The sequence below is a fragment of the Scyliorhinus canicula genome, chromosome 7, assembly GCF_902713615.1.
Source record: "Scyliorhinus canicula chromosome 7, sScyCan1.1, whole genome shotgun sequence".
In the NCBI taxonomy this organism is placed as follows: Eukaryota; Metazoa; Chordata; class Chondrichthyes; order Carcharhiniformes; family Scyliorhinidae; genus Scyliorhinus; species Scyliorhinus canicula.
The window spans coordinates 6,026,559-6,047,877 of NC_052152.1; the positions used below are offsets into that span (position 1 = coordinate 6,026,559).

Here is a 21,319-nt window from a genome sequence, read left to right on the forward strand (position 1 = left end):
GTTTGCTGTTGTCGGTTTATAACCATCATTTGACATCACAAGCATGGTTCTGAGAGTGATGAATTTAAAAGTGGTTATACATTACATTTGATATCTGTTCCAGTAAGGATTTTAATAGTCTGGGTAAGATATATATTTGTTGAATAATATTATTAAATAACCTTGGTTAAAGCACCTAGACTATGTGTATGCTAAATCTGTAATTAAGGAGTCATAAAAGAAGGAGTAATTATTGATTTTAACCACTTACTTGTTTGTCGATAAAGGGTTAATGAAATCATGTTTTGATTGCTGGTGATTCCCAGGAGTGTACATAATTAATAAGGGTGTGGTATTTAGTCCAACTAAGCAGGTTATGGAACTTAGTGGGTTACAGACGATGTAATTCATGGGAGGAGCCAGGTATGTCTGTAGCTTTTACAGTCGAATATGGAATTTTTAGTTGAACTGCAGTTTTGCCAAATGCTGTTAGGTTGAGCAGAAGTGTACTGGGTCTGCTCTTGAAAGGAACCCTCTCCAACAGTTTCAACACAGCGAAGCAAGTACCCTGTTTTGTTAACTTTATTTATAACTGTATCGGGTTGCTTGATTGGAGTTATACGGAGGTATAGATAGTAAGCTCAAGATTTTCCTTTTATTTAAGAATTGTTTAACTGATAATTGTAAAGCTTTGATATCAATGAGGATAATTCTGTGTTTAAATTGAAGTTTGTTTTAACATGAAAGATTGTCAGAGTCATCACTCCTAGGTTGAAGTATCATTTCCTCACGGTTTTAAAAAGTTAAAAAAATTGTTGGGGTCCGGTCCGGTATCCTAACACTGAGAGAAAATGATCGCTAAATCACCAGTCCTGAGTGAAAATGAAATAGAATGATTAATAATTAATAATAATAACCTTTTATTGTCACAAGTATGTAGTTACTGTGAAAAGCCCCTTGTCGCCACATTCCGGCGCCTGCTCGGGTAAACTGGTACGGAAATTGAACCCGCGCTGCTGGCATTGTTCTGCATTACAAACCATCTGTCTAGCCCACTGAGCTAAACCAACCCATAACCAGATGACTGCTTCTTATTTCAAACAGTGGCAAAATTATTAGAGCAATTGATGTCAAACGAAAGCTGTTGAAAGCAAATGATGTCAAATGATGTTTAACATCTCGGACGGGGTTGTCTCGGCTCTCTGTCTCTGCACCTTTCTCTGCTCCTTTAGGATGCGCATTAAAAACTGCCCTATCATCACCTTTTGTGACTCGGCATTAAATACTGTTTGATAATTGAATACCACCAAGGCAGATTTGAATTTAATAAGGTGGCTTTTAAAATACAAATTTTCTGAGGAATCCCAGAGTGGGGGTGATTTATCATGAGAAATTATCTCAGAGGACAGGCTTCAACGAAACTCAGACTTCTTTTCTCTTGTTGCGCTGAACTCCTCTTTGCGAATAATCATCCTGCCGCATCCTTCTTTGCAATTTCAAGAGTTGAAGGAATGCTGGAGGCCTGCTGGGGGTGGCATTTCGGCTTCAGACCTGGCCCGCGGGAGTCTCCTCTCCCTGTGGTGGCATGCTGAAAGGTTTGGTAATTAGGTGTTTAGCTTGCTGCTGCGGGCAGGATCAGAGAGGTGCCTGCAGCAATTATCTCAGGAAATTGAATTCCTTTCTTCTGGAAGGCGTGCTGAGAGAGCGAGGATGAGTGGAAGCCAGGGGTGGGGGCTGGGGGGAGGGGGGGGGGGGGGGGGGGGGGGGGCGGTGGGGAGAAAGCCCGAGGATGAAGCCACTGTTTAAAGGGAGGAATCTGTATGGAAGCTCTGAGGGGGAACCATAATCCCGGCCGGAGAGTGACAAAGAGGAGGCAATTGTGCAACTACAGGAACCCTGAATGGGAGGCGCTATCAGAGTGCAATATCCAGCATGAGGCTTACGGGGCGGGAGTGACTACCTTCCCGTGGTTCACGTGGAGTACGAGCTCCCCGCAGAGGGATGGGGGAACACCATTCAACAATGTATAAATGGTCGGCCAGTAAGACAGTGACCAGATAAAGAACTGGTGCGGTTCTACCGGGAAGTGTATATACCATCATTGTAAATAAATCAAGTCTTTATTTCGCTCGGTGTGGACTCCCCGTGTCCTTATTAAACTGGCGACAAGGAATAAACTGGTTTGCTGGCAACGCTAATTGATAGGGCCTCAACGGCGAGGCTTTGTCACCTGCCTGCCTATTGGTTATTGATCAGGACCGACGTGTTCATTGGCTGGCAATCAGGACCTGGCCTTTTATTGGTCACCAATGGTCTTGTGAATACAGAAGCTGAAAGAGCCAGTACATTTTCTTTCTTTTATTTTTCCAATTAAGCGGCGATTTAGCGTGGCCAATCAGCCTACCCTGCACATCTTGTGGGGGTGAGACCCACGCAGACACGGGGAGAGTGTGCAAACTATACACGGACAGTGACCCGGGGCCGGGATCGAACCCGGGTCCTCAGCGCCGCGAGGCAGCAGCACTAGCCACTGCGCCACCATGCCAGTAAATGATTTAGGCCGAGGATTCTCAGATTGGGATTCCTGGTCCTGTAAGGAATTACGGGACGGAAGAGACCAAAGTTCAGCTGGTTAATCTTATATCACTCTGGTAGCTGCGTGACACAACGGTGATGAAGTTACTGATAAATCGCAACAATCTCAATCAATGAACCAACAACAAACACAGACAGGAGGCGAGGAAAACCTCTCGAGGTAGAGGAACATGGGAACCATAAATCCAACACATCCTGCCCTTCCTCTGAGGTTAAACCTCAATCACGGCTGGTTCCATAAAGCCTTTTACAACCTCAGGATGTCCCAGAAATAGCTCGCAACCAATGAAGTTCTTTTCAAGTAAGGTCACCACTGTGATGTGGGGAATGAAGGCAGCCAAGGCCCCGCATGGTAATGACCATGTAACCTGTTTCATCTGGTGGTTGATAGATAAACATTAGTCGAGGACCTTGAGTAGAACATTCCTGGTTTTCTTCCAAATCGTGCTGTGGCACCTTTTACACACTCTTTAAGGGGAGGTAGTGGCATCGTCACTGGACTACAGACCAAGAGTCTGAGGTACTGGGTTCAAATCCCACCATGGCAGATGGTGAAATTTGAATTCAATAAAAATCTGGACTTAAAAGTCTAATAATGACGATGAAACCGATTATTGTCAGAAGCCATCCAGTTCACCAATACCCGATATGTCCAAAATGTGGCTCCAAACCCACAGCAATGTGGTTGACTCTTAACTGCCCTCTGAAATAGCCGAGGAAGGGCAGGAACATTCAATCTAGGAGCAGGTCGGCCATCTGGCCCCTCGAGCCTGCTCCATCATTCAATAAGATCATGGCTGATCTTTTGTGGACTCAGCTCCATTTACATGCCCGCTCACCATAACTCTTAATCCCTTTACCATTCAAAAATCTATCTACCTTTGCCTTAAAAACATTCACCGAGATAGTCTCAACTGCTTCACTGGGGAGGGAATTCCACAGATTCACAACCCTTTGGGTGAAGAAGTTCCTCCTAAATCTGCTCCCCCCTTATTTTGAGGCTATGGCCCCAAGTTCTAGTTTCACCCGCCAGTGGAAACAACCTCCCTAATTCTATCCTATCGATTCCCTTCATAATTGTACTTGTTTCTTTAAGATCCCCCCTCATTCTTCTAAATTCCAATGAGTATAGTGCCAGTCTACTTAGTCTCTCCTCATAAGCCAATCCTCTCAACTCCAGAATCAACATAGTGAATCTCCTCTGCACCCCCTCCAGTCCCAGTACATCCTTTCTCAAATAAGGAGACCAAAAGTGTACACAGTACTCCAGGTGTGGCCTCGCCAGCACCCTATACAGCTGCAACATAACCTCCCTGTTTATAAACTCCATCCCTTTAGAAATGAAGGACAGCATTCCATTTGCCTTCCTAATTACCTGCTGCACCTGCAAACCAACTTTTTGCGATTCATGCACAAAGACACCCAGGTCCCTCTGCACAGCAGCATGCTGCAATTTTTACCATGTAAATAATAATCAATTTTGCTGTTATTCCTACCAAAATGGATGACCTCTCATTTATCAACATTGAACTCCATCTGCCAGACCCTTGCCCACTCACTTAAACTACCTGTATCCCTCTGCAGACTTTCAGTGTCCTCTGCACACTTGGCTTTACCACTCTAACAAATTTGTTTTCCAATTAAAGGTCAATTTAGCCTGGCCAATCCACCTCCGCTGCACATCTTTGGGTTTAGCGGGGGTGAGACCCATGCAGACATGGGAAGAATGTGCAACCTTCACACAGATAGTGACCCGAGGCTGGGATGGAACCCAGGTCCACAGCGCCGTGAGGCAGCAGAGCCAATAACTGCCACCAACTAATTGGCAAATGGGGACGGGCAATAGATGCTGGCCCAGCCAGCGACACCCACATCCAATGAATGAATAAGCAAAACGCACCTGTGGCAGAAGAGGAGATCTTGGTTTAACATCCATCTATAAGATAGCACCCCTGATAGTGCAGCACTGCCTCAATACTGCACTGCAAATGTCAGCCTGGATTAGGCATTCAAGACTCTGATTGGGTCTTCTGCTTGCAGAGACCCCCGACATCCCTCATGGGATGTGGCTCTCGGGTTCGTCCTGTTAGTTGGAGTGCCACAGGTGACTGGCACTCGGATACCACAGGTGTTGGGGTCCTCACACTGTCCCGACCTGAGAATCTCGGAGGAAACAATTCTGCCTCTGTCTTTGTGCTTTTCTCACCCTTTCTCCTCTTGCTTTGTCTCTAAGAGCCTGTCCCTGATTTTATGTCTCCTCCTTTCTGTCTATCTCATCTCTATTCTGTCTCTCCATTCCTACCTCTATTACTTCCGCTGTCTGTCTCTATCTCTGTGTCTCTTTCGAGAAAGACTGAAGCACTCTTCTCCAGGAAAGGTATGAAGGCGGGGTGGACGATCGGAGAGGTTACTTCCAGTTTTGAGGGCGTAAGAAACATGATATAGACGGCAATGGGAATTCAGGAGAAACCCTGTTACCCTGAGAGTGGTGGTGAAGATGTGGAACTCACTGCCACTGGGCATGTTTGAGGTGAACAATGTAAATAGATCGAGGGAAAGCTGGATAAACACATGAGGGAGAAAGGAATAGGATAGCAAAATATAGAAAATAGAAGCAGGAGGAGGCCATTCAGCCCTTCGAGTCTGCTCTGCCGTTCATTACGATCATGGCTGATCATCAAGTTCAATACCCTGATCCCGCCTTCCCCCCATATCCCTTGATCCCTTTAGCCCCAAGAGCTAGATCTAATTCCTTCTTGAAATTACACAATGTTTGGCCCCAACTACTTTCTGTGGGAGTGAATTCCACAGATTCACCACTCTCTGGGTGAAGAAATTTCTTCTCACCTCAGTCCTAAAAGCCATGATGTGGAGATGCCGGCGTTGGACTGGGGTGAGCACAGTAAGGAGTCTTACAACATCAGGTTAAAGAATTACTAGCTTTCGGAGGGTAGCTCTTTCACCTGAGGAAGGCTGCACTCCTAAAGCTAGTGATTCGAAACAAACCTGTTGGACTTTAACCTGATGTTGTAAGACTTCTTACAGTTCTGAAAGGTTTACCCCTTATCCTCAAACTATGACCCCTAGTTCTGGACTCCCCCACCATCGGGAACATTCTTTCTGAATCTACCCTGTCTGATCCTGTTAGAATTTTATAAGTTTCTATGAGATCCCCTCTCACTCTTCCAAACTCCAATTAATATAATCCTAACCGATGTCGTCTCTCCTCATCTGACAGTCCCACCATCCCAGGAATCAGCCTGGTAAACCTTCGCTGCACTCCCTCCACAGCAAGAACATCCTTCCTCAGATAAGGACACCAAATCTGCACACAATACTCCAGGTGTGACCTCACCAGTGCCCTGTACAATTGCAGTGAAATATCTCTATTCCTGTACTCAAATCCTCTCATTTGAAGGCTAACATACCATTTGCTTTCTTTACTGCCTGCTGTACCTGCGCACTTACTTTCAGCGACTGATGCACGAGGACACGAAGGTCTCGCTGAGTATCCACCTCTCTCAATTTGCACCCATGCAAATAATAATCTGCCTTCCTATCTTTGCTACCAAAGCATATAATCTCAGATTTATCCACATTATACTGTATCTGCCATGTATCTGCCCACTCACTCAGCCTGTCCAAATCCCGCTGGAGCATCTCTGCATCCTCCTCACAGCTCACCCTCCCACCCAACTTTGTATCAGCTGCAAATTTGGAGATAATAAATTTAGTTCCTTCGTCCAAATCATTAATATATAATGTGAAAAGTTGGGGTCCCAGCACAGATCCCTGCAGCACCCCGTCCCCCCTCGTCACTGCCTGCCAATCGGAAAAAGACCCATTTATTCTGACTTTTTGCTTCCCGTTTGCTAACCAGCTTTCTATCCATCTCAAGACACTACCCACAATCCATGCGCTTTAACTTTACATAGAAATCTGTTATGTGAGACTTTGTCGAAAGCCTTCTGCAAGTCTAAATAAACCACATCCACTGGTTCTCCCTGGTCAACTCTACTAGCTACATCTTCAAAGAATTCCAGTAGATTTGTCAAGCATGATTTTCTTTTTGTAAATCCATGTTGACTTTGTCCGATTAAACCACTGCTTTCCAAATGCTGGGCTATGAAATAGTCCTTGATAATGGACTCGAGCAACTTCCCTACCAGTGATGTTCGGGTCGTTGATAGGGTGAGATGCAGGTGGGTGGGAGGAGATGTGTGTGCAACATAAATACCAGCAGGGAGCAAATGGGCTGAGTGGCCTATTTCTGTGCTGTAAATTCTATGTACCTTCGTGCTCTGTATTTCAACTGTATCTCTTGGTTTGCAGTCTACATTTCTAGTTCCTAGCTTCTATACTTTGCGCGCTCTCTTTTTGTGTCCCCAGTTGGATTTCCTTGTACATCAGCAGGTTCAGTTGATACCACCCTCACCCGAGTCACAAGGCAATGGGTTCAAGTCCCATGAGAGCAGAAATCTAGACTGACACCACAGTGCAGTGTTGAGGGAATTCTGCACTGTCGGAGGCTTTGCCTTTCCAATGAGGTGTCAACGTGGATGTAAAAGGTCCTTAGTACTGTGGTATTATCAGAACTGTAAACACTGCAAGGGTTAATGAAATGTCGAGCATAGCCACTAGAGGGAGCTACAGATACAAGTATAGAAGGCATCGATGCTAAGCCTAGGGTGGCATGTGGTGCAGTGGTTAGCACTGTGACTGTGACACTGAGGACCCGGGTTTGAATCCCAGCCCTGGGTCACTGTCCATGTGGATTGTGCACATTCTTCCCATGTCTGCGTGGGTTTCACCCCCACAACCCAAAGATGTGCCGGTTAGGTGGATTGGCCATGCTAAATTGCTCCTTAATTGGAAAGAAAATTTAAATTGGGTACTCAAAATTAAAAAAAAGAAATTGATGCTAAGCCTTGGGGGAGAGTAGTGCTGGAGTTAGCTAGAGACAGACAGAAGTATAGATAGTGTGAGTAAGAGCAGATCATAGTTTATAACAGTATTAAGATTAGTTGTAGATGAGTGTAGTTTATATGTTAACAATCAACTGTATTATTTTGAAGTACGTGTCTAATCCAAGTTAATAGTGTCAATAGATTTATAGCTTTGTTCAAGTTCCAGTTATTTTGTGGTCCTTGTCAACACTACGCCAACCATCCTGAATTCAGCAACACAAAGAACACCACAGGTACTATTTTGAAGAGGAGCAGGAGAGTTCTCCGCAGTGTCCTCTTCATTATCTATCTCCCGATCGACCTCACAAAAGGTAATGAGCTGCTCATTATCAGGTTGCTGTTTGTGGGGGTTTTCCAGGAGCGAATCAGCTGTGATTTACAACCGTGGCTCCACTTCAAAAGTTCTCCATTGGCTGTAACGTGTGTTTAGATTGTCTTTTGGTTGTGAAAGGTGCTATGGGAGCGATTTAACGGCATCGTCGCTTCCCCATTGGTGTGAGGACGAGGTCATTGATTCTCGTGATAGGCCTCGTGTGAGATTTGAAATGAAATGAAAATGAAAATGGCTTATTGTCACGTGTAGGCTTCAAATGAAGTTACTGTGAAAAGCCCCTAGTCGCCACATTCCGCCGCCTGTTCGGGGAGGCTGGTACGGGAATTGAACCGTGCTGCTGGCCTGCCTTGGTCTGCTTTCAAAGCCAGCAATTTAGCCCAGATAGCACTGCCAGGTTGACGCTGCCAGGGATCATGCCCAGGGGGACCTTACCAGGTGGAGGGCAACTGAGGGGGTCCTCCTGGACGCCTCCCCATGGTTGCAGGGGGCAAGGAGGGGTGGTTGAAAATGGGGGGGGGGGTGGTGGCTGAAAAGCGGGGGGAGGGGGGAGATCGGGGCAGCCAGACAAAATGGCGCCCTGATCTGCGAGGAACCTCCCCTGCTCGGCCCTTGGCAGGAACTGACCCAAATGTGACCTCGGCAGAGAGAAACTCTCCGAGGCCAAATTAAACCCCCCAGCAAAGGAGCAGCAGATACTGAGAAACACCCTTCTAAACAGGCCCAAAACCGGACATAGATTTTATCCGGTTAAATCAAGTCCAATATAAATACAACTCTGAGTGAGTTGGGAGTGTCGCTGGTGGTTGCCAGCCACTGTGAGACTAAGATTCACACTCTCTGTGATGTCTCTATAGGAGTTCATTTACTAATGTTGCCTAAAAGATCCCACCGGTGGATTGAGGAATGCAATGCATCGATTAAATGTTTTGCATTCCTTACAGGGAATTATCTCTCTCTATATTCACCCCCCCCCCCCCCCCCCCCCCAACCGTGCACATAGCCTCCTGCATCTCTCCCCTGGGCATCGGCAGTTTAATCTGTCATTGATTGCAGTAATGATTCAGATTGTGAAGGCGAGAGTGGAGTCAAACGCCAGGACCCACTGTTACAATAGAAGCGGAGACTAGCTCCCTCCCAGGGCTCTCTCTGTGGGATAACTGAACTCCGCAGATGATTTTCAGGGATTGGGGGAGGTGGCGGGGCAAAGGAAAATTGTGACCTCATCCGTTAACCGTGAGGTGTTTCCTTTCTAACCAACCAGAGAGACCAAATAATGGCAAAGATTGAGTTCAAAAGATTTTAATTAGTGGAGAGGAGGACAGGGAGCGACGGAGGTTTAGCTTGGTATTTTTAATCATTGAATAATAGAACGCTACGAAAGAAGGCCATTTGGCCCATCACGTCTGTGCCAACTCTGTGATAGACCCATCAAATTGCTCCCAACATCCTGCCTTTCTCCAGAGCATTACACATATGTTCCCTTCAAGTAGATATTCCTTTTAATATTCCTGTGGAATCCACCCTTTCAGACCGTCCACTCCACAACTCGCCATGTAAAAAATGTTTCCTCATGTACCCTTAAATCTGTGTCCTCTACTTAACAAACGCTCTGCACCCAAGTAATAGATTATCCTCATTTGTTCTCTCAAAACAATCACACTGAATATACAGCACAAAAACGGGCACTTCTGCAGGTTCGAGACTTTGCCAGAAAGGGGATACAGAGCTTCCCGGTGGAGCCGGCCTCCACATTGCTGGAGGAGGTGCTGACGACAGGGGGACTGGAGAAGGGGTAGTGTCGGCAGTTTACGGAGCTATTTTGGAAGAGGAGAAGGCACCGCTGGAAGGGATCAAAGCAAAGTGGGAGGAAGAGTTGGGAGAGGATATGGAGGAGGGGTTCTGGTGTGAGGTGTTCCGGAGAGTGAATGCCTCCACCTCGTGCGCGAGGTTGGGGCTGATACAGCTGAAGGTGGAATACAGAGCACATCTCACAAGGGCGAGGATGAGCCGATTCTTTGAAGGAGTAGAAGATGTGTGTGAGCGTTGCCGGGGGGGGGGGGGGGGGGGCAGTTCCCGTTAATCACGCTCATATGTTTTGGTCCTGTCCAAAGCTGGAGGGTTACTGGAAGGAGGTGTTTAGGGTAATCTCTAAAGTGGTGCACGTGAAACTGGACCTGGGCCCGCGGGAGGCTATATTCGGGGTGTCATACCAGCCAGGGTTGGAAACGGTTGCGGAGGCAGATGTTGTAGCCTTCGCCTCGTTGATCGCCCGAAGGCAGATCCTGATGGGTTGGAGAGAAACCTCTCAACCCTGTGTCCTGGTGTGGCGGGGGGGACCTGTTGGAATTCTTGACTCTTGAGAAGGTTAAGTTTGAACTGAGGGGAAGGATGGAGGGGTTCTACAATTCATGGTCATTATTCATTATGCGCTTTCAGGAACTGGATAACATCGAACATTAGTTGGGGGGGGGGGTGGGTGGGAGGCTTGGGGGGAGGGGGGGCGGTGTGTGTTAACTGTGTCATTTGTTTGTGTGAACATGCGGATTAATGTTTGGGGTTTGGTGGGAGGATGGGGTTGTTGTTATTGATATGGGGATTGACATATTTGGTGCTGATTATTGGTTATTGTTGGTGGGTGTACATTTGGGAGGAAATGTGAAAAAGGAGAATAAAAATAGTTTTAAAAAAAAGAAACGGGCCCTTCATCCCAATGGGCCGAGGCTGGTATTTACATTCCACTAGAACCTCTTGTCACCCATCCTCATCTCTCCCGGTCACCATCTTCTCTTATTCCTTTCTCCCTCTTGTCCTCGAATCCCTACAATGCAGAAGGAATCCGCTCAGCCCATCCAATCTGCCCCGACTCCCCATAAGAGCATCCCACCTAGGCTCATTCTGCCGACCTATCCCCGTGACCCCACCTAACCCCCACGCCTTGGGACACTAAGGAGCAATTTAGCATGGCCAATCCACCTAACCTGCACATCTTTGGATTGTGGGAGGAAACCGGAGCACCCGGAGGCAACCCACGCAGACACGGGGTGGGGGGGGGGGGAGAGAGCAAACTTTACAGAGTCATCCGAGGCCGGAATCAAACCCGGGCCCCTGGCACTGTGAGGCAGCAGTGCTAACCACTGTGCCACCGTGTCCATTTTACCCAGTTTCCCTTTAAATGCCTCTGTGTTATTCGCCCCAACCACTCCCAGGTAGTGATTTCCACATTCTCACCACTCTCTGGGTAAAGAGATTTCCCTGAACTCCCTCTTGAGCTGATTATAATCTTATATTTATGACCAGTGTTCCTGCCAAACTGTATGGGTGTGTGCCTGTGCGGCAGCCTGGGATTTTGAACACATCCATCAACCTGCTCTGTTGTGAAGGGGCCAATCCCAGCTTTTCCTGTCTCTTCACGTAACTGAAGTCCCTCATCCCTGGTGTCCAGAGGGAAGAAAATCAGGATTTATATTTACGGGACAATAAAATAGAGCTCGTAGAAAGATACATGCAGGGAGAAACTGGACAAACACATGAGGGAGAGGAATAGAGGGAGATGGTGACTGGGTGGCATGAAGATGGATTCAAAGAGGCTGGTGTGGTGCATAAGTACCAGCAGGGACCAGCTGGGCCGAATGACCTGTTTCGATGTAAAGTATTCATGGTCTGGTTAAATTAAGGTGTGTGTCTCTGTTTTTCCTCCTGCACAGGGCTGACTGTGATGTGAGAGAGTCCCACACCATGAGGGAGCGATGGAGAGGAGCCGTTTGCCTCGCTGTTGTCTTCATTCTCCAATTGGTAACCTCGCAGCACCTGTCTGTGTGGCAGATCGACTCAGGTGAGGGAAGCCTCCTGATTCCTGTCCCCATTCCCCACCCCCCCCACCCCCAACTCTCCCCCTCGCGCCCGGGATTTCCCCCTGTGCTGTCACTCTGCGTATCTGTCTGTCTATGTTGGTGTGTCTCTCTCTGTCTGCGTGTCACCAATCTGTGCTTCTTCCGTTGCGCACTTGTCATCGCCACTGAAATATTTTCCTGCCGTTTGTTTGCGTCCTGCAGTAACCCTGAGGAAATAAAACCACCTGTCAGCTGTAAACAGTGATCAACTCATCTTCATTTGCTTCAATCCTCTCCTGTGGCAGTAACCCCCTGTTGGGGTAAATTCCACACAAGGTCCCCCGTTCGGGTAAATTCCACAAATACCGACGCTTGTTGGAGTATGAGCGGCACGGTAGCACAGTGGTTAGTGCTGCTGCTTACCAGCGCCAGGGTCCCAGGTTCGAATCTCGCTTGGGTCACTGTCTGCACGTTTTCCCCGTGTCTGCGTGGGTTTCCTCCGGGCCCTCCGGTTTCCTCTCACAAAACCCCGAAAGACCTACTTGCTGGATAGTTTGGACATTCTGAATTCTCCCTCCGTGCACCCGAACAGGTGTGAGAGGGAATTTTCATGGCAGTGTTAATGTAAGCCTACTTGTGACAATAATAAAGATTATTATTATTAAATTCCACAGACACTGCCCCCTGTTGGGGTAAATTCCACAGACACTGCCCCCTGTTGGGGTAAATTCCACAGACACTGCCCCCTGTTGGGTTAAATTCCACAGACACTGCCCCCTGTTGGGGTAAATTCCATAGACAGTGCCCTCTGTTGGGGTACATTCCATAGACACTGCCCTCTGTTGGGGTAAATTCCACAGACACTGCCCCCTGTTGGGGTAAATTCCACAGACACTGCCCCCTGTTGGGGTAAATTCCATAGACACTGCCCCCTGTGGGGTATAGTTCGCTGCAACAAAGCCTTGTTGAGTCCCCGATTGGGGCAAATGATCAACTCCTGGAGTGTGACAGCTTCCGAGATCTCAGTGGAAAGAGTGCAATGTTCAATTGTTTTAACAAATCAGGATTTATTATTTGTGGAGGTTGGGCTGGAATCTCCGTTTTTGGGACTATGTTCCCCACGCCGGTGTCAGAACGGTGGAGTTTTACTCCTGAAAATCCTGGATCAAAGGGACACGATTTCCCAGCCGTGCAGGGGGCTAGCAGGGACCAGGAGTAAACCCTTGTGCTGCAGATACGGGCCCCCGCACGTCCGGGTCGGAGGTCGCACATGCATGTGACGTTGCATGTGAGAACTCTCTCTTGAAAGGATACGCACATTCTCAGAGCTCATGGTGTAGGGAGTAATCTATTAACATGGATGGAGGATTGGTTAGCTAACAGGAAACAAAGATTGTGCATAACTGGATCATTTCCGGTTTAGCAAGTTGTAACAACTGGAGCGCCAGAGGGATCAGCGCTGGGACCTCAACTATTCACCATCTATATCAATGACACACATGTATGTCGGAAAGTAAATTGTGAAGAGGACATAAGGGGTCTGCAAACAATATGGACAATGGAATATAATTTGAGCAAATGTGAAGTTATTTGCTTTGGCAGGAAGAACAGAGAAGCAGAATCTAATTTAAATGGAGAGAGATGACTGAACTCGGAGGTGTAGAGGGATCTGGGTGTCCAGGTACATGAATCACAAAATGTCAGTTTGCAGGAACAGTGCGTGATCAGAAAGGCAAATGGAAAGATGGTGTTTATTGTAAGGGGAATGGAATATTAAAGTAAGGACTTTTTGCGGCAGTTGTACAGGGCGTTAGATCTGAACCACATCTGGATAGTTGACAGGGTGGATGCTGCGGAAATGTTCCCCCTTGTGGGGGAGACTACGGGCGCGATTGTCCGCTCCCCACGCCGCGTGGGAGAATCGTGGGAGGGCCCCCCAACTAATTTCACGACCCCCAGGCGCCCCCCGCGATTCTCCCATCCCCCGCTCGGAAGAATCGCTGCTCGCCGTTTTGCACGGCGACTGGCGATTCTCCGACCCGGATGGGCAGAGCGGCCTGCCGTTCGGGACCATTTCACGACGGCGGCAACCACACCTGGTCGCTGCCGTCGTGAAAACTCCGTGAGATGCCCGTTTGGGGCTTGTAGGGGGCCTGGTGGGGAATGAGCACTACGACTGTGCTCGGGAGGGGACAGGCCCACGATCAGTGCCCACCGATCGTCGGGCCGGCGTCTCAATCAAATGCACTATTTCCCCTCCGCCGCCCCGCAAGGTCAAGCCGCCACGTCTTGCGGGGCGGCTGAGGGGAAAAACGGTCACCGCGCATGCACGGGTTCGAGCTGGCCAACCTGCGCATGCGCGGCTGACGCCACATAGGCGCCGCCGTCCTGTCACTCTCGGCACGCCGCCCGGCGGCCGAGAGATACGGAGCGCCGCTCCTCGCCACGACGGCCCTCCCGATTTTTCCCGGGAGCGGAGAATCGCGCCCTACAACTTAGGGGAGACTGTTTAAAAATACGGGGTCTCTCGTTTAAGATCGAGATGAGGGAAAATAAATTCTCTCAGAGGGTCTAGACTATGAAGCTCGCATTCTCAGAGAGCAGTAGAGGTTGGGTCATGTACTATTTTTAAGGCTGATTATTTAGATAGATAGATAGTCAGCACAGTGGCACAATGTGCCAGGGACCCAGGTTCTGGCCTCGGGTGACTGTGTGGAGTTTGCACTTTCTCACCATGTCTGCATGGGTTTTCTCCGGATGCTTCGGTTTCCTCTCATCATCCAACGGTACGCAGGTTAGATGTATTGGCCTTGCTAAATCGCCCCTTAGTGTTCAAAATATGTATAGGTTAGATTAAGGGTTCAGTAGGATAGGGCGGGTGAGTGAGCTTGGGTGAAGTACACTTTCAGAGGGTTGGTGCAGACTCGATGGGCCGAATGGGCTCCTGCACTGTAGGGATTCTATGATTGCCTAACAAGGGAGTCAATGGATATTGTGGGTCCACAGGATAGTGGCATTTAGACCACAGTCAGATCAGCCATGATCGTCTCAAATGGCAGAGCAGGCTCGATGGGCCGAATGGCCTCTTCCTGCTCCTAATTTGTATGTTCATGGTGATGAGGAATGGGATTTGCCCAAATTGGAATGAGCTCAGGAAATTTTTTTAGATTGAGATCATACCAACAAATCTCTACCCATTTCGCTACCGAATCGCTACCACCAAGAAAGCACAACAGCGCCTATACCTCCTGAGGAAACTAAGGAAATTCGGCATGTCCACATTAACCCTTACCAACTTTTACAGATGCACCATAGAAAGCATCCTATCTGGCTGCATCACAGCCTGGTATGGCAACTGCTCAGCCCAGGACCGCAAGAAACTACAGAGAGTTGTGAACACAGCCCAGTCCATTGACTCCATTATACCTCCCGCTGCCTGGGGAAAGCAGTCAGCATAATCAAAGACTCTTCCTACAAAAGGCCTTCGACAGAGTCGAATGGAAATACCTCATAGAGGTACTGGAGCGGTTCGGGCTTGGAACAGGGTTCACCGCTTGGGTAAAGCTCCTATACAACGCTCCTATGGCAAGTGTACGGACCAACAATACCAACTCCCAATACTTCCAGCTGCACAGGGGCACCAGACAAGGATGCCCACTGTCCCCGCTGCTGTTCGCACTAGCAATCGAACCGCTAGCAATCGCGCTCAGGGCAGCAACAAATTGTATGCTTAACCCGATACCGGTGCTTACGTAGTTACATTGTGTTCCTTGTGTTGCCCTATTATGTATTTTCTTTTATTTCCTTTTCATTTCATGTACTTAATGATCTGTTGAGCTGCTCGCAGAATAATCCTTTTCACCTCGTGTACCACGGGACACGTGACAATAAACAAATCCAATCCAATCCAATCCCATTTGCTTTATCTGTGAAAATGGACATTCTATGGAGTTTCTTGCGTGTTCTGAGCCCACCTCATGTTGCGCATGGTCCGTTCCTTCATAGTTCCGAAAAATGCCCAGCAAGATGAGAGGAATCTCAGGCCCCTCCAGCTCTTTGACAAGCTTTGCCAATCCTTATTTTTTGAGTGCTTTAGTTTGAGTTACCAACTGCTCCAGGAAAGGTCCCGTGGCCACCATTTTAAGGAAGAGAAGAAACGTTTTCAGACAGCGAGTGGTTGGAGTCTGGAATGCCACGGCCTGTCGGTGTGGTGGAGGGAGCTCCAATCGAGGCATTCAGGAGGGCATGGCTGATTACTTGATTAGAACCGGTGTGCAGGGGTACGGGGAAAAGGCAGGGGAATGGCACTAAGTCATGGCGCTCGTTTGGAGAGCCGATACAAAGACAATGGGCCGAATGGCTTCCTGAAGCGTAACAGTTCTGTGAATCTGTCATGAGCAAGGTGGTTCTCCCAGGTTCCCTCATCAAGGTTTTTCCCTCATCCCAACATCACTTGAAAAATTGGTGAACCTGTTCATTATCACATTGCTGTTTCTGGGAGCTTCCTGTGTATAAATTGGTTGCTGTATTTCCGACATTACAACATTGCCTCTGAAGCTATTTGGTACCTTCTGAGCTCTGGGAGACCACTATATTTAAAATCCCTCCCTATCTCTGTAAACCCCTCCAACCCAATAAGCTCTTTCAACTGCTGCTTTCTTCCACTTGTATCCATTGGCCTACCCGGCGATTAACATTACTCCGTCATTGGTGGCTGTGCATTTAGCTCTGGAACTGCATCCCTTAACCTCTCTGCCTCTCTACCTCTCCATTCTCCTTTAACACACTTCTCAAGAAACCTTTGACTTCCTGACCCAGTGTCAAAGTTTGCTCGTTAATGTTCCGACGAAGCACCTCAGGACATTGAATTTTACTTAAAGGCGCTACATAAATGCACGCTGTTGTTCTGTAATCTCTGCTCATTGCTGACGTTGCTCAACCCTGGTACCATACTAATAAATCATCCCTTGGCAGGTTAGATTTAATGCTTAGAAGCATGAAGTGATTCATTTTGGTAGGAATGATGAGGAGAGACAATGCAAAACAGAGGATGTAATTCTCAAGGAGGTACTGTGAGTTCTTTGTGTTGATGAAATGAAAATCGCTTATTGTCATGAGTAGGCTTCAATGAAGTTACAGTGAAAAGCCCCTAGTCGCCACATTCCGGCGCCTGTTTGGGGAGGCTGTTACAGGAATTGAACCGTGCTGCTGGCCTGCCTTGGTCTGCTTTCAAAGCCAGCGGTTTAGCCCAGTGTGCTAAACAGTACCATACTAATCTGATCAGATCCTCGGATGGTTGGAGTAGTGTTCACAAAGACCACACCTAGCTTTTATAACAAACAAAGCTAAAGATTTATTTACATTACTTAATTGAATTCGACTCTTATTTCTACATAATAAACAATTGACAATAATCATACAATCTGCACTCATCTAACACTAATCTCTACACTAATACAATAACTATGATCTGCTCTCACTCACACTGGACGGGATTCTCCGCCCCGCCGCGCCACATTTCTGCCCCGACCGGCCGGCCGGATTCTCCGTTACGCCGGCCGGTCAATGGGGTTTCCCATTGTGGGGCAGCCCCACGCCGTCGGGAAGCCCCCGGGCGCCGGCATAACAGAGAATCCCGCCGGCGGAGAATCCTGGCCACTATCTTTCCTACAGTCTGTTCTCTGGCCTTCTCCTCAACTCTCTCCCAGAAGGCTTAGAATTCAAGCTTTATATAGTTGTGCATCTAGCTCCCTCTAGTGGTTGATTCCGACATAACATTAACCCTTACAGTTCTGTACATTTCTCATAATGTCACAGGTACAGGAGCCGAGGAACCTGTGGGTGTAAGTGTACAAATAATTAAAGTTTGCAGGACAGGTTGAGAAATCTTTTGAAAATCATTTGGCACCCTGGGCTTCATAAATAGATGTATAAAGTGGAAGGAAGGTATGGTGAACCTTTATTAACCACTGGTTCGACCACAACTGGAGGACTGTGTCCGGTTATGGGCTGTGCACTTTAGGAAGGATGTGAAGATTGCAGAAAAGATTCAAGTGAATGATTCCCAGGATTTCAGTGACACGGATAGATTGGAGAAACCAGGGCTCTGTTGTGAGAGAAGGTTTGGAGAAGACTTGAGCGAGGCAAACGCAACCAGTTGTTCGGATCCGGAATGCACAGCCTGGGAGTGAGGGGGGAGGCGGGGTCAATCGAGGCTTTCAAAGGGGAATTGGGAAAACATCTGAGGAGAAAAGGATCTATGGACCTCCGGGAAAGGGCTGCAGAGTGGGAATAGCTCGTCTGCACGTAGAATCATGGAATCATAGAATCTACAGCACGGAGACAGGACCTTCGGCTCAAATTGGTCCATGCCAACCAAAATGGCCACCTTAGCTAACCCCATTTGCCTGCATTTGGCCCATATCCCTCTATAAACCTTTCCTATCCATGTATCTGTCCCAATCCCTTTTAAATATTGTCAATGTCCCTGCCTCAACCACTTCCTCCGGCAGCTCATTCCACATACGTGCCGCCCTCTGTGTAAAAAGGTTGCTCCTCATGTTCCCATTAATTCTTCCCCCTCTTAACGTAAACCTATGCCCTCTAGTTCTCCATTCCCCAACCCTGGGAAAAAGACACTCGATCCATGCCTCTGATGATCTTATACACCTCGATAAGATCACCCCCTCAGTCTCCTACATTCCGAAGAAGAAGCCCTAGCCTGGCCAAACTCTCCCGATAACTCAGTCCCTCGAGTCCTGGCAACATCCTTGTAAATCTCTTCTGCAACATCTTTCCTGTAGCAAGATGCCCAAAACTGAACACAATGCTCCAGGTGCGGCCTCACCAACGTCCTGCACAGCTGCAACGTAACGTCCGAACTTTGACACCCAATGCCCTGACTGATGAAGGGCAGCATGCCAAAAGCCACCTTCACTGCCCTATCCACCTGTGACTGCACCTTGAGAGAACCGTGCACCTTCACTCCAAGGTTCTTCTGTTCCACGATGCTCCCTCAGGTCCTACCATTCACCGTGAAAGTCCTACCTTGATTTGACTTCCCAAAATGCAATGTGCAGAGAAGCAGCACAGGTGCGAGAGGCCAAATGGCCTCCTTCTGCACTGTAACCATTCTGTGCCCCTTTGACCTCCTTTGCTGTGGGGAAACCAGTCGCAGCTACTGCCCTGACCGATTGCAATTCTGAGTGAAATTTGCAAGTTTGATCGTGGGCCGGGATAGCAACCCCAAGTTGGCGGGGCACGGGGTGGGGTTGGCGGGGGAGCTCAATATTACAGAGCAGCCAAGTCTGATGTAGTGCCAAGCTGATTCGGGAACGGTGCCAAGTGTCAGATAAAATGAGAATAGCATTGTTTCTGCCAAGTCGTACTCTAATTCATTCAGCATTCCCCCAGTGCCTCTCTCTGGGCGAACCGATTTATTTTCTTTAAAGCTTATTTCAATCAGGAAGCAGATTGCAACACGGAATATTTATTTAATTCTCCTCCCTTGGAAAAAAAAACCCTTTCGGTCAGACGCTCCTCTCTCCCGCTCTACTTCAATTCTTTTTCAGTCACTTTTCATTTCAGTGAGTTTAATTGATTTCCCCGACCCCCCCCCCCCCCCCCCCCCTCCAACTCACCCCCCACAGGGTGCCAAGCCCAGCTACAGAATGAATTATGGAGCGTTTACACAATCGTGGTGCTAATGCAGGGGATCAGACTGTCAGACTTGCCTCGAAAGACCACGGAGAAGGTGCTGAGTGCAGGCTCAAAGAGCCATTAATATTGCAATGGCCAACGATATTGAAAGATTATGGGAAATAGTAAATCAATTGTCAGAGAAGCTGCGCAAGGTGGGAAAATCCATATTCAACGCCAAGCACATGCCTAAAACTGACAGAATCCACATTCCGGGGAAGCAGTCTTCTCAAACATTATAATGGATAAGCAACATGAAGGAATCGAATCGAGGGGTTCGGGATGGTTTATATATAGAGTAACAGATACCCGGGAGTGAATTACAGACTGGAATCTAATCGAGGGGTTCGGGGTGGTTTATATATAGAATAACAGATACCCGGGAGTGAGTTACAGACTGGAATCTAATCGAGGGGTTCGGGGTGGTTTATATATAGAATAACAGATACCCAGGAGTGAGTTACAGGCTGGAATCTAATCGAGGGGTTCGGGGTGGTTTATATGTAGAATCACAGATACCCGGGAGTGAGTTACAGACTGGAATCTAATCGAGGGGTTCAGGGTGGTTTATATGGAATAACAGATACCCGGGAATGAGTTACAGACTGGAATCTAATCGAGGGGTTTGGGATGGTTTATATATAGAATAACAGATACCCGGGAGTGAGTTACAGACTGGAATCTAATCGAGGGGTTCGGGGTGGTTTATATATAGAATAACAGATACCCGGGAGTGAGTTACAGACTGGAATCTAATCGAGGGGTTCGGGGTGGTTTATATATAGAATAACAGATACCCGGGAGTGAGTTACAGACTGGAATCTAATCGAGGGGTTCGGGGTGGTTTATATATAGAATAACAGATACCTGGGAGTGAGTTACAGACTGGAATCTAATCGAGGGGTTCAGGGTGATTTATATATAGAATAACAGATACCTGGGAGTGAGTTACAGACTGGAATCTAATCGAGGGGTTCAGGGTGGTTTATATGGAATAACAGATGCCCGGGAGTGAGTTACAGACTGGAATCTAATCGAGGGTTTGGGAGTGGATTATATATAGAATAACAGATACCCGGGAGTGAGTTGCAGACTGGAATCTAATCAAGAAGTTTGGGGTAGTTTATATATAGAATAACAGATACCCGGGAGTGAGTTACAGACTGGAATGTAATCGAGGGGCTCAGGGTGGTTTATATATAGAATAACAGATACCCGGGAGTGAGTTACAGACTGGAATCTAATCGAGGGGTTCAGGATGGTTTATATATAGAATAACAGATACCCGGGAGTGAGTTACAGACTGGAATCTAATCGAAGGGGTTCGGGGTGGATTATATATAGAATAACAGATACCCGAGAGTGAGTTGCAGACTGGAATCTAATCAAGAAGTTTGGGGTAGTTTATATATAGAATAACAGTTACCCGGGAGTGAGTTACAGACTGGAATCTAATCGAGGGGTTTGGGGTAGTTTATATATAGAATAACAGACACCCGGGAGTGAGTTACAGACTGGAATCTAATCGAGGGGTTCAGGGTGGTTTATATATGGAATAACAGATGCCCGGGAGTGAGTTACAGACTGGAATCAAATATAGGGGTTTGAGTGGTTGATACTTCGAGTGACAGATACCCGGGTGTGAGTTACAGACTGGAATCGAATTTAGGGATTTGTGTGATAGATGAGAATAGATGAGTAGATATCCGGATTGAGCAAATGTGAAGGGATGGCGATGGAGGGTGAGACACCGAGTGGATGGCAAGAGTGGAATGAGCGCAAGGAGGAAATACTGTGGAGTTGGTCAGTACTCTTTATTGTGAATTAGCAGTGAGCTGCCATGTTAGATGATAGAAAGCCGGGCATTGTGCTCCAGGGACCGAGATCCAGTTAAGTTCCTTCTGATGGACCGGGCT

General features: G+C 47.7%; 1 protein-coding gene across 1 annotated transcript in view; it reads left to right on the forward strand.

Annotated features, from left to right (window-relative positions):
• Nucleotides 1-21,319, forward strand: part of robo1 (roundabout, axon guidance receptor, homolog 1 (Drosophila)) — a 738,067-nt gene that overhangs the window by 110,330 nt on the left and 606,418 nt on the right. The window contains 1 exon segment of the mRNA XM_038801251.1: nt 11,580-11,707. Coding sequence (XP_038657179.1) covers nt 11,611-11,707 — 97 coding nt within the window. The 5' untranslated portion in view covers nt 11,580-11,610.